Source organism: Schistocerca nitens, chromosome 1, assembly GCF_023898315.1.
Source record: "Schistocerca nitens isolate TAMUIC-IGC-003100 chromosome 1, iqSchNite1.1, whole genome shotgun sequence".
In the NCBI taxonomy this organism is placed as follows: Eukaryota; Metazoa; Arthropoda; class Insecta; order Orthoptera; family Acrididae; genus Schistocerca; species Schistocerca nitens.
The window spans coordinates 544,741,881-544,755,312 of record NC_064614.1 but is presented as its reverse complement, the minus strand read 5'-3'; the positions used below and the strand labels follow the sequence as shown (position 1 = coordinate 544,755,312).

The window sequence follows — 13,432 nt, the reverse complement described above, 5'->3', positions numbered from 1 at the left end:
CGTCATTCTCGGCTTACATTTCAGCAAGATAATGCCCGCTCGCACACTGCGGGAGTCTGTCTTCGTGCTTGCCAAAACATACCTTGGTCAGCAAGGACGCCGGATCTCTCCATAATTGAGAATGTCTGGAGCATCATGGGCAGAGCCCTCCAATCTGCTCGGGATTTTGAAGATCAAACCCGCAAAATGAACAGAATCTGGTACGATATCCCCCAGGAGGAGATTGCGAGCTTTCACAATACAAATCGTGGTGGTGTGGTGGCCCTCAACTACGTACCCTCTGGCTCAAAGTTGAAATATTAAAAGTTTTGGCTGGTTTCGTTGTCTAGCGGCTGGGATACGTAGTTGCCGCATTTAAAACTAAATACTGCTGAGTCTACAGTATACAGTATAAATATATATACATAAAACGAATGGTTAAATGTTCCTATCACTCGGAAATTGCGAATGTAACGTAGAAATTTATAAAAGAAAGATTGCAATTAAATAAATTCTGCAGGTACTATTATAACGACTTTAAATGATGAGTACGATATCAGAAGTACCATTAAGAATGCCCTTCATTACTGTAAAACACTATTGGTGTCGATGGTCCAGCAATTAAATAAAATGTAGTTGAATAACAGGAAAACAACAGATCCCTACTTCACGTATTTAGTTATGAGCAACAACATATCTCACGCGATATTCACTTCTAAACGCATACTACTTCTACACTGCAGAAGCCACGGACATATCACAAGTGCACTAGTTGGCACTACGAAATATTTCTATCAGCCACGTCCACGCGCAAACTGCTCCACCGTCCTAGTCTTTTCTGCGACCGTGCGACCGCGTGCCGTAATCTCCAGGGCTTTCCGTGTGTCCTGTACGACTGCCCATCGCGCCGCACCGTCCAGAACTCCTCTCCATTCACTTCTCCTCCCCTCCATTCCATTCGCTTCCCTTAGTAACGGACGCTGTGACTGATGATAGCACTCCCGTCATGTCTCCAAGCCAATGAACACTCACAAACATTTTTAAACGCATTCGAAATACTGGATTTACATTTAAATAACTTGAAATTAAATAAATATTCTTACGGCTGGACCATAAACACGCTCTAACACACATTATTAAACACGTAAACAGATTAAATAAAGATATATCACAGGAATAGAACAGAAGTAAGCTAATAGCCTAATGTCTCTGTGCTTTCTAAAAAACACAGTATATAATTGACCAATTTCTTCATGAATAGCATACATCGGATATAAACAAAGACATAGATGAATAAATATATTTATAAGCGTGCTGCTACCTTTTTTTCGTGTAACTGTGGAGTATTTATGGCCCGACGCTATCGATAGTAGTCGATCACTTTGACCCCTAATGACTCATGTACTATTCAAGTTAGATGCCTATAATTCATATCAATTTAGGTTTATACTAATAGCTTCCTAAAGACACGTCGAACGACAAAATCGGATGAACCGTTTAGATTTTGGAGATTCGTTGCTGGGTGTTAGTTGTATAATTTACAGCCAGATACTAAACTTTAAACTAATAAAAATATTGAAAATCTGATTACACCATCAGAATCGTCGTGCAAATAATGGTAATGTAAGGGTGGCGCACGAAATGTGTTACCATTTTGTTTTTGAATATGAACTTTATTGTCAATACAATCTGAAAGGAACATATACTAGAATGAAGAGCCGTCCAAGGAGATTTGTTGTAACTCAGCACATGCTCAATATGTCCGCCATTTCGTTTCCTAACTTCCTTCAAACGAACACTGAAGTTAGTGATTACCCTCCGGCACATGTCTTCCGTAATTTCACTGCTAGCTTGAAGAATAAGTCTTCTGAGCTCCATTAAATCACGTAGACGGTTCGGGAAAATTTTTCCTTTAGGTACCCCCAAAGAAAAAAGTCACATGGATTAAGGTCTGGACTATTGGGGGGGGGGGGGGGGGGCAATTTTGTCCGTCATTGAAGCGACCTGGAAACCTGAGTGAAACGATCCGCATGTCTAAATGCTTGTGTAAAAACTCCAACACAGTGTTTGCAGTATGTGGCCTTGCTCCATCTTGCATGACCACTGCGTGTTGAAGGGCAAGGCAGTAGCAAGAAGCTGTGGAATGAAGCTATTGCGAAGCATGCTCAAATAACGCTCGCTGTTCACAGTTTCTTCAAAGAAAAAGGGTCCAATAAGTCCGTGACTGTAAATTGCTGCCCATGAAGCACTTGTGGGTTTTCAGTGGCCCAAAAGCGTACATTTTGTTTGTTAATCACACTGTCTAAATGAAAATGCGCCTCGTATGAAAACCAAACGTTGTTGAGAGTTTCTTCCCTATCCTCCGCCCACTGAGCAAACAGTAGTCTCTGCTGTTCGTGTTCTTCAGTGAGCTTCTGAGCACAGGTCATCTTGTATGGGTACATATGGAGGTCACTTAAGAATGCGTTGAACGGAGCGTCTGAATGTTCCCAGTTGCACTGCTGCCTTTCTACACGATTTCCCGGGACTTCTCTGTACAACAACTCGTACCGCTTCAATATTCTCCGGCGAACAAACAGGCATAGGCCGAGGTCGCTTCGCTTCCAATACTGTTCCTTCCTGTACAAATTTATCGTACAACCTGTGGATGGTCTCCTTGCAAGGGAGCCATCGTGTGTTAAACTGTTGTCGAAAACGCCTTAGAGTCACAACAAGGCTTTTCGTTTCATGAAAAAGTAACACAATGGCCGATCGTTGCTGTGTCGTCAGTCTTCTATTGTCAGCCAATGCTGCTTACTAGTCTCCTAGCGGCAGTATAGTGAATTACACGTCATTTCGTAACTCATTTGTTTTTCCAGGCTCTGCTGGTACTGCTGTAGCGATCCCAGCGTCGTAAATTGTGAAAGAAACAATTGGTAAATAATTTCGAGCGCCACCCTGTACATGCTTCCTTTTAAGGTATCGTGATTCATCGGGCTACTTTTAATTTCTATACGAACTGTCAAATGTCTGCCATAAAGGTTTCACAATGTCCGCCATCTTCGGCACTCTCGACATACAAGTGTCTTTCATCAACACAGTGTCACCAAGGAATTCCCAGCCACTCGTTCAGCTAGCAACCACGTGATCCAGTTATTGTGCAATATCAAGCGGTTGCTAAGGAGCCGCGGCTTTGACGAGCGTACTTTGCAGCCGCCCCAACTCCTAACATAGAGTATTTCCAGGCGCCACAACTCGCCTGTTACCCCACAAGATACAATAATTTATTCAATCAGTGCCAAGCCGAATAAGTGCTTGCACAAGAGCCACTGGTGGCCCAATGCGTTAATGACTTGCTCAACTTGTGAAGCTCCTCCTCTTGAATAAATAATCCAATTTTTCTGAAACTGAAATCATTTCCTTGTCTGTACATGCACATCACATGTACTTAATTGGTTTTTGTTACCATATCTATTATTTTTTAAACTGGTACACCTGGCTACATGTAAACGCCTATTACCGTTATATAACTATCGTTTCATACTGTCATCAAGCGCAACAACACAGTTCCGCAGTAGTCAGCGGCCGACTCACTGCAATCAGATGTGTCACAAAGTAGACTCTAGTAACCCTCTGGTCCTGCTACCATAAAACTCCAAAAGTTTTATATAAATCCATCTAAGTTCAGTCCCTGCTAAACTGATGTAAGGATGGAATGCTATAGCCGTACCACGTTTGCAGAAATTGCGTGTCTGGCCGCTTACCAACGGCTCCAACACTTATGGCTCTGAGTACTATGGGACTCAACTGCTGAGGTCATTAGTCCCCTAGAACTTAGAACTAGTTAAACCTAACTAACCTAAGGACATCACAAACATCCATGCCCGAGGCAGGATTCGAACCTGCGACCGTAGCGGTCTTGCGGTTCCAGACTGCAGCGCCTTTAACCGCACGGCCACTTCGGCCGGCTCCAACACTTATATTTTTTTTACCGAGCGAGGTGGCGCAGTGGTTAGCACACTGGATTCCCATTCGGAAGGACGACGGTTCAATCCCGTCTCCAGCCACCCTGATTTAGGTTATCCGTGATTTCCCTAAATCGTTTCAGGCAAATGCCGGGATGGTTCCTTTGAAAGGGCACGGCCGATTTCCTTCCCAATCCTTCCCTAACCTGAGCTTGCGCTCCTCGTGTGACCTCGTTGTCGACGGGACGTTAAACACTAACCACCACCACTCACATTTTTGGGTAATGATAATACTAACACTTTGGTTACAGTCCTCAAAAACTGCCATAATTCGCCTACATGCTAATGATTCCGTCGTCTTTTCATCTTCCCGTTCCTCACACTGACATAGTTATCTCAGAACAGCAACAACAAAAAGAAAACATAATCAGAACTCACTATTCGACGATAACTTCGGAACAGAATAAAGTGTCTAAAATTATGAAAGTAAAAGCAGTGAAATTTGGGATTATCGTCTCGTAGACGATAAGGTCATCAGTAACAAGCTGTGAAGGAAGGAAATCGATTGCGTCCCTTTCTTCGTCTACGATTACATCTAGCTTTGTACTCCGACCCCACGTTATGGTGCGTGGCGTAGCGTACTTTGTATACCACTGACCACCCTTTCCCGTTCCAGGGTCACGAATGGGCCCCTGGGCGAACGACTATTGGTAGTCTCCTCGTAAGCCCTCAGCTCTCTAATTTTACATTTATTGCCTTTTCGCGAGATGTACATAAGAGGAAGCCAGATATTATTTGACTCTTCTAGTAACGTACGCTCTCGGAAATTTAACAGTAAATCACAGCGTGACTCAGAACGCCTTTCTTGTCGTGTCTGTCACTGGAGTTAGCTGAGCGTCTTCGTGACGTTTCCGCGCTTTCGGCATGAATCAGTAACGGAAACAGCAGCTCTTACTAGAATCTTCTCAATTTTCTCAGGCAGTCTTACCTGGTACCCATTCAAAAGCGAAGATCAAATAGCAAGTATTGGTCGAATGACGTATTGTAAGCTCCCTCCTTTGTGGTGGGACTGTTCCAAAGAAATCATCTCGGTAGTAACCTCAAACGATGTAGGAAAACCACCGAAAACCTAGTTCCAGACAGAGATTTTAAATCTGCTCCTCCTGCAAGCACACGCTGGTGTATTTAATGAAAGAAACATAATATAACCTTCTGTTATACATCATTACAAAGAGTATTTAAAAAGGTTTTTTTTCACTCAAAAACAAGTTCAGAGATGTTCAATATGGCCACCTCCAGACACACGAGCAATATCAACCCGATACTCCAACTCGTTCCACACTCTCTGTAGCATATCAGGCGTAACAGTTTGGATAGCTGCTGTTATTTCTCGTTTCAAATCATCAATGGTGGCTGGGAGAGGTGGCCGAAACACCATATCCTTAACATAGCCCCATAAGAAAAAATCGCAGGGGGTAAGATCAGGGCTTCTTGGAGGCCAGTGATGAAGTGCTCTGTCACGGGCTGCCTGGCGGCCCATCCATCGCCTCGGGTAGTTGACGTTCAGGTAGTTACGGACAGATAAGTGCCAATGTGGTGGCGCTCCATCCTGCTGAAATATGAATTGTTGTGCTTCTTGTTCGAGCTGAGGGAACAGCCAATTCTCTGACATCTCCAGATACTGTAGTCCAGTTACAGTAGCACCTTCGAAGAAAAAGGGACCAAAAACTTTATTGGCTGAAATGGCACAGAAAACGTTCACCTTAGGCGAGTCACGTTCATACTGAGTTGTTTCCCGCGGATTCTCAGTGCCCCATATACAGACATTGTGACGGTTGACTTTCCCGTTAGAGTGGAAAGTTGCTTCATCACTGAAAACAATCTTTGAAACGAAAGATTCATCTGTTTCCATTTGAGCAACGATAAAATCACAGAAATCGATTCTTTTAATCTTATCAGCTGCAGACAGTGCTTGAACCAATTTCAGACGATAAGGTTTCATAACTAACCTTTTTCGTAGGACTCTCCATACAGTTGATTGTGGAATTTGCAGCTCTCTGCTAGCTCTGCGAGTCGATTTTCCTGGGCTGCGAACAAATGCTTGCTGGATGCGTGCTACATTTTCATCACTCGTTCTCGGCCGTCCAGAACTTTTCCCTTTGCACAATCACCCATTCTCTGTAAACTGTTTATACCAACGTTTAATACACCATACTTCGTTCGAAATGCTCGCTGAACTACTGTCGTCGATTCACTTCTGCCGTACTCAATAACACAAAAAGCTTTCTGTTGAACGGTCGCCATCTTAGCATCAACTGACGCTGACGCCTAGTCAACAGCGCCTCAAGCGAACAAATGTACAACTAAATGAAACTTTATAGCTCCCTTAATTCGCCGACAGATAGTGCTTAGCTCTGCCTTTTGTCGTTGCAGAGTTTTAAATTCCTAAAGTTGTGGTATTCTTTTTGAATCACCCTGTATATATATATATATATATATATATATAATGTGTGTAATAATTAATGACGTAAACGCATACAGTTGTAAGAACACAATACAAGAAGGAAAAAATTCTTGCGAAACATACGTCCGCAAACGAACTGTTTGCGACGTATTTGCAACTTCGTGGTTACCAGCAACCGCTGACGTCTCCGTGTAAACGTTACCGCAGTTAGGAAAAGCCGTAAATACTGGACACATAAACAAAAGTTATTTGAGATACTTTCTTAGAAGTGCAGCTATTTTTACTGAATGTGACAGCAGTTACATGACTGTCCTTGTAGTTGAACGTGTGCAAAGTGTCGTCCAACGTGATGATCCAAGTCAATGTACGTTGCCGCAATGAGTTTCGAATACTTTCAAACACTCCTGGAAAACTTCGAAATTTTTGACAAGCGCTGACATGTCTGCTCCAGTTCTTCAATCGTGTTAACCTGACTGGCGTACATGAATTCTTTACGGTAGCCCCGAGCATGGAAATTCACGGGGTCCGGATCAAGTGGTCTTACCCAGAGGTCAGCCTGCCGGTGTGGCCGAGCGGTTCTAGGCGCTGCCGTCTGGAACCGGGCCACCGCTACGGTCGCAGGTTCGAATCCTGCCTCGGGATGGATGTGCGTGATGTTCTTAGGTTAGTTAGGTTTAAGTAGTTCTAAGTTCTAGGGGACTAATGACCTCAGCAGTTGAGTCCCATAGTGCTCAGAGCCATTTGAACCATTTGTGCTAAGAGGTCGCGACGCAGGTCCTGCTCGCTCAGTCCATCTTTGGCCGTATCTGCGTGTTAGAAGTCGTCTGACCATAGCAGCAGAAAGTGCCGGTGCTTGATGTATGTACCACAGCTTCTGGCTTGTTCCAACGGAACATCCTCAAGCAAATCCTGGGAGAAGATGCCACAGAGCTTGTTTGGAAACATATACGGCCCAATAAGACCATCACGTAGTGGAGACACATGCACAGCATTTTGATTGGAGCCTACACGACTTCAAACATGAGAACTGTGGTAGTTAAACTAACCAACAAGAGCGAACACTGCTCCATCTATAAATAAAGTGTTATTGACAGACGTATGGTTGCCTACAACTTGTAGTAGCCTCCACCGACGCAACATTAGTGTAGGGCGAAAGTCTCTCTCACAAAGACACCCAACCCATGGGAGGTGGCACGAGTATATCGCATTGTGACGCATTATTCTCCAGACACTACTGTGGCATTTTCCAGACATATGTGGCAGACGTCTCCTTCTCCAGATTCGTGGAGAGTGATCCACTGCTTCCAGCACCGTACCCTTAAGCGCGAGTATAATTCGTGAATAAGTGAAGCTCCCAGTTTCTCGGAGGCATTAATGCACCCGTGATAAACGTTTGACTCTCTGGATGTCTTCGGGAAGTGTATGCTTTTTGATAAAAGCGTGCAGTCTCCCGTGCTCTACCATAGGCCCAGCATACATGAAATGCATACCTGCATGCTTCTCGTTATTGTAATGTTCCACCTTGTCACCAACACTCGTACAACACAGCTGAAAATCCTCAAACAACTGACACGAGTGTCACTCTGCCTGCATACTGTACTGTTGTATCCATTCCGTATACAATTCCACGTGTCGAAAATGTAACCAAAGACCACACCACGGGCCGGCATGCAGTGTTTACACAGAGTCATATAAGTAGTGGCTCATAACCACAAAGTCGCAATTATCTCCCAAACGGTCCATCTCGGAACTTATGTTTACTGACACTATTTTTCTTCTGGTATCGTATACTTTGAACTGTATGCATTTATTTAATTAATTGTGACATACTCTGTATAAATATCCAGTTACTGATTAATCTCATTGGAGACAATATAAAGACAAAATAATCTTTTAACATGTTCTCCGTCAATTTGTCTAAAACACGCAATTATCATGGTGGATCCTACTGCTCAATCGCCGTAGCAACACATTGGCGGTGGAAGTTGTTTTGTTGTACAGCTTATGAAAACGATGCAAAACAGTTATTTTTCGGGGGACTAGGAGGTCGATACTTGTCTGTATGTGGTTATTGCAACTGTCACACTCTCGTAGGTCTATGTCCGATTGTAGGTGATGACTCATGCACTTCACAGTTGCTTGATATAACAGCGAGATCGCACAGTGGTTAACACCTCGGACTTCCATTCGTGACGATGGACATTCAAACTCGCCTTCGGCCACCCAGATTTAGAATTTCCATGATTCCCTTAAATCATTCCAGACATAGTTCATTTGAAAGAGCACTATCTATTTTCTTTAGTATCCTTAACAATATCAATCTAAGCTTGTGCTCTTGTGCTCCATCTCTAGTGACCTCATTGTCGATGTTAGACCGTCATTACCCTTCCTTCCTCTTTTGATACAAGAGAGAAGACTTTCACGGCCTGTGTGAACTTGAATAAAATCGTTTTGCGTATCAGACCATGTCAGTTTTAAACTAACACCATCTGGATTGTGACTGACCCATCAATTTTCAAGAAGTCCGTTTGCTTGCCCAGCAATCACCTATGCAACAACAGAAAACAATAGAAGCTACTGGACCAATTTAGGGCCGCAGCAGCACGAACGGGCAGGATAGCTTCAGACGATACGATATGATACGATAATGCAGTGCCTGTACTACGAAGAAACACTGCATCTTAATTCGAATAACACAGGCACGGTAAAATATTTATTCGCGACACTAGGCAAGTGACTTTAAAGTAAAATATCTCCCCTGTACGGGAATTTACGTAATGGATGAATGAGTACAGGATGTACTCACATGGAAGTTTGGGTCTGGCCGTGGGTCGTGCTCGGATAGCCGCATGGTATGGCGACGCTCGCGATATGCGGGAATTTTGGGTTCCACTCACGATTCGGTACAAATTTTCACTGTCATCATTCAATTATACAGTTGATGTTTCTCCATAAACAACTGCGAATATATTTCATTTGTGGGATGGCTACAAGTTGCCTACGATCTCAATTCCACTGATCGAAATCCATCGGGTCGCATGTGTTTGTTAGCCAGCAGCTGTTCTGGGCCCAGAGGCCACACCATAAACAAGCGCCACGCAAACAGAGTGCCTGCCCCCGGTAGCTGAGTGGATGCCGGCCCGGTAGCTCAGCGTGTTCGGTCAGAGGATCAGCTGCCCTGTGTAATAAAAACCTGAGTTAATCGATTAACGACGAACTTAAACGGATGTCTTACGACGTCCGCCCCGGGCAGATGCAACGAACAAAAGCGAACAAAATGAGATTAAAAAAAAAGAAAAAAGAAAAAAAAGGTGGTCAGCGCGACAGAATATCAATCCTAAGGGCCCAGGTTCGATTCCCGGCTGGATCGAAGATTTTCTCCGCTCAGACACTGGGTGTTGTGTTGTCTTCATCATCATTTCATCCCCATCGACGCGCATGTCAACAAAGTGGTGTCAAATGGAAAGACTCGCACCCGACGAACGGTCTACTCGCCGGGATGCCCTAGTCACACGACATTTACATTTTACAGGAAGAGTGTCGCACCCCATCGAAGTCTTGCTACAGGAAAACGTTGCTTTCATGCCTGCCTGCCAATAAGCAGCTAGAGCAGTCCCTCCACAAGAACCTACATTTTTTTTAAAAAAAATTGCCGTTGTAGTATAGTAAAACAGATCGTCTGATGACAGCCAGATTAGGACGGTACATAAGAAATGCCATCACCAGAAACCAGTAACCCAGTCACCCTTACGAGAATCGGGACAAGGCGTAGTTTAAAATCCACAAAAGGATTTCATCAGATGAGTAGATCCTCCTCTTGTGGTTTTCGGCCAGCGTATGCGTCATTACTAGCTGAAACTTATTGAATAACTCAATTAGCCTTTCAAATGTACAACTGAGCAAACTCGTATACTCTCTTATAAATTCCTGGCTGAACTGCACCATCTACTAAATCGTGATGTGTATTTACTTAATTATTTATTCTGTTGTAGACCTCTGGTTTCTCCTTCCCGCAATGCATTACGATAACTGAACCGACCAGCGTGTATGTCGGTGCTGTGAGGACGCAGAGTGCCGCGGGGAGAGTGTGCTGGCGGGGGTCACCCTGGTGACGTGTAGCAGACAGCAGACGGCGGCCAGCAGACACCTGTTGCTACTCACTGGGCGCGGGGTCGTCCTGGACGACGAGCGAGGAGAGGTCGGTGGCGGCGCCGGCGGCGCTGCGCGCGCTGCACGAGTAGGCGCCCGTGTCGGCGTAGGCGAGTCTGCGCACGCGCACCTCCGTGCCGTTGCCCACCAGCTCGTACTTGCGCTGCGTCAGCCGCAGCGGCTCGTCGTTCTTCAGCCACTCCACCTGACGAACGCATCGCCTTTGAACCCACCGTTGTCGACACGACCGACGGACCGAAATTTACGCACTGCCATTTCACCGCAGCATCAATTCGAAGCGAAATACCAATTACACCCCGATTAGCAGCGGAAACTGACAGTGGTTGAAAGTACCAGGTGATCAAAAACTCAGTATAAATTTGAAAACTGAATAAATCACGGAATAATGTAGATAGAGAGGTACAAATTGACACACATGCTTGGAATGACATGGGGTTTTATTAGAACCAAAAAAATACAAAAGTTCAAAAAAATTACCGACAGATGGCGCTTCATCTAATCACAATAGCAATAATTAGTATAACAAAGTAAGACAAAGCAAAGATGATGTTCTTTACAGGAAATGCTCAATATGTCCACCATCATTCCTCAACAATAGCTGTAGTCGAGGAATAATGTTGTGAACAGCAGTGTAAAGCATGTCCGGAGTTATGGTGAGGCACTGGCGTCGGATGTTGTCTTCCAGCGTCCCTAGAGATGTCGGTCGATCACGATACACTTCCGACTTCAGGTAACCCCAAAGTCACGAATCGCACGGAACCTGGGAGGCCTAGCATGACGAAAGTGGCGGCTGAGCACACGATCATCACCAAACGACGCGCGCAAGAGATCTTTCACGCGTATAGCAATATGGGGTGGAGGTGTTTATCAGCCAGGCTGGGGATGATGCGATTCTGTAACATATCGGTTTACCTCTCACCCGTCACGGCAGCAGTTTTGCAGTTTTGCTGTCCATCGCCATCTGTCGGACATTTTGTGAACTTTGTTTCGGTTCTAATAAAACCCCACGTTATTCAAAGCAAGTGTGTCAATTTTTACCTCTCTATCTACATTATTCCGTGGTTTATTAAGTTTTCAAATTTATACTGACTTTTTGGTCACCCGGTATATGATGACTGAAGGAAGAACGTTGGAGCGAACATGGATCCGCAAACAAGCTGTTTGCGAGATAATAGCGAATGTAAAGTTACAAGCTGCTACTGACCTCTGTATGAAATATTATCCAAGCAGTATAAAATTAATGTTCAATGCGTAACGAAGAAAAAGGATCACTTCTTCGGAACCACGCAACTGTCTCCCGTTACGAAAGCATTATTTCGAGATTTGGCTCAAAGGTGCCTACAACTTAGCTCCATAATGATGAAAAATCATGGTGCTTTGCAACGTCACATTCGGGTTCGGCGATGTTCCAAACAGTTAGGCATCGCCAAATGCGAAAAGCAGGTCAGAGCTCAAAAGCTCATGTAAAAAATAAGGTACTTTAATAACGTCACACTGGCACCAACTGTCTCCACAATTTGCCCATCGCCACCGTGAGTGTGTCAAGCGATGGAGAGGTCGTCATCCTCCCTCCCTCTTTCCCTTACTCACATTTCACCCCTCCTCTGCCATGGAGACCAGAACCAGCGTTGAAGCTGTGCGCTTTCCTTATGGCTGACAAAAGTGAACGTTTCAGACACAGTGCTGCTCAGAATCAATACGAAAAGGCCTTAGGTGCTGGCTTAGAGGTGGCCAAAGAAACAACCTCTATCGTTGAGCATTGATTCCCAACATTTCGCGGTCTAAAATGACAGTTTGTAGTATGGTGAGCAATAGGACGACGTTCTTCACACCCCATGGACTCTTCAACCATTCTCTGAGGATATCGAGGTACAGCAACCACAATGAAAGCGATCGCAATCTTCTGGAGTGCAGTGCGACGAAATGTTTGCTCTTTTGTAGAGCATGCAGCCACTAGGGACAGCTTAAAACCATTCGACGAAATGAGTGCGATCAAAAGCAGCAAACGCTGTACACATTTTTCCGTACCCCGTGTTTTGCGCGCTCCTGTGGCGTAATCAAGAAGTGAGGGTGGGTGTGTGTGGTGGGGGAGGTGAATGTAGAGGATAGGGGGGCAGATGGTGGAGGAGGTTTATGACATTGGCACATGTAGGGACAAAAGGGCGAAGGTTTTCTCCCTAGTTCGGCAACACCCTCTATATTACTCGCCCTCCTCTGTTGATATCTTGGCAATCTGTATACATAGAGGCAACCAATGCTAATAGCCCTAGGAGCGAGCAAGCAATACGCGCTGGTCCTCTTACGTCTTTTAGCAGGCATCACGAACGGTTTTCGTGTCTGAAAGTTCTTATGAATACGGTGCAGGTTTTTTAGATAGAAGTACATTTTTAAAGTGATCAACAAAAGCAGGTGGGGGGTCTCTGAGGGTGTTGCTACACTAAAGGTTGTAAGAGGAACCCTTTGCCCTATCACTAATGCATGTGTAGTTAAATTGAAAGAAGACAAGGATATCAGGTCGGATGAGTATAGGGTAATATCAACAGCAGCAGAAAATGGTATAGCGGCAGTAAGATTCGTTATGAATAGAAAGGTAGGGCAGAGGATGCGTTACTGTGAACAGTTCAGTGATAGGGTTGTTTGTTCTCATAAGAATCGACAGCAAAGCAACACCGACAACGATAGTTCAGGTATACATGCCGACATAGCAAGCCGAAGATGAAGAGATAGAGAAAGTCTATGAGGATATTGACAGTGCAATTCAGTACGTAAAGTGAGATGAAAATCGAATAGGCAAGGAGGACTGGAATGCAGTTGAGGAGAAAGAGTGGAAGAAAGAGTTACAGAGGATTATGAGCTTGGTACTAAGAATGAGAGA

General features: G+C 44.5%; 1 protein-coding gene across 1 annotated transcript in view; it reads right to left on the bottom strand.

Annotated features, from left to right (window-relative positions):
* Positions 1-13,432, bottom strand: part of LOC126259840 (follistatin-related protein 5-like) — a 279,684-nt gene that overhangs the window by 78,125 nt on the left and 188,127 nt on the right. Inside the window, exon 8 of the mRNA XM_049956931.1 lies at positions 10,549-10,741. Within this exon, the coding sequence (XP_049812888.1) occupies positions 10,549-10,741 (193 nt within the window). The remainder of the gene's footprint in view (positions 1-10,548; positions 10,742-13,432) is intronic.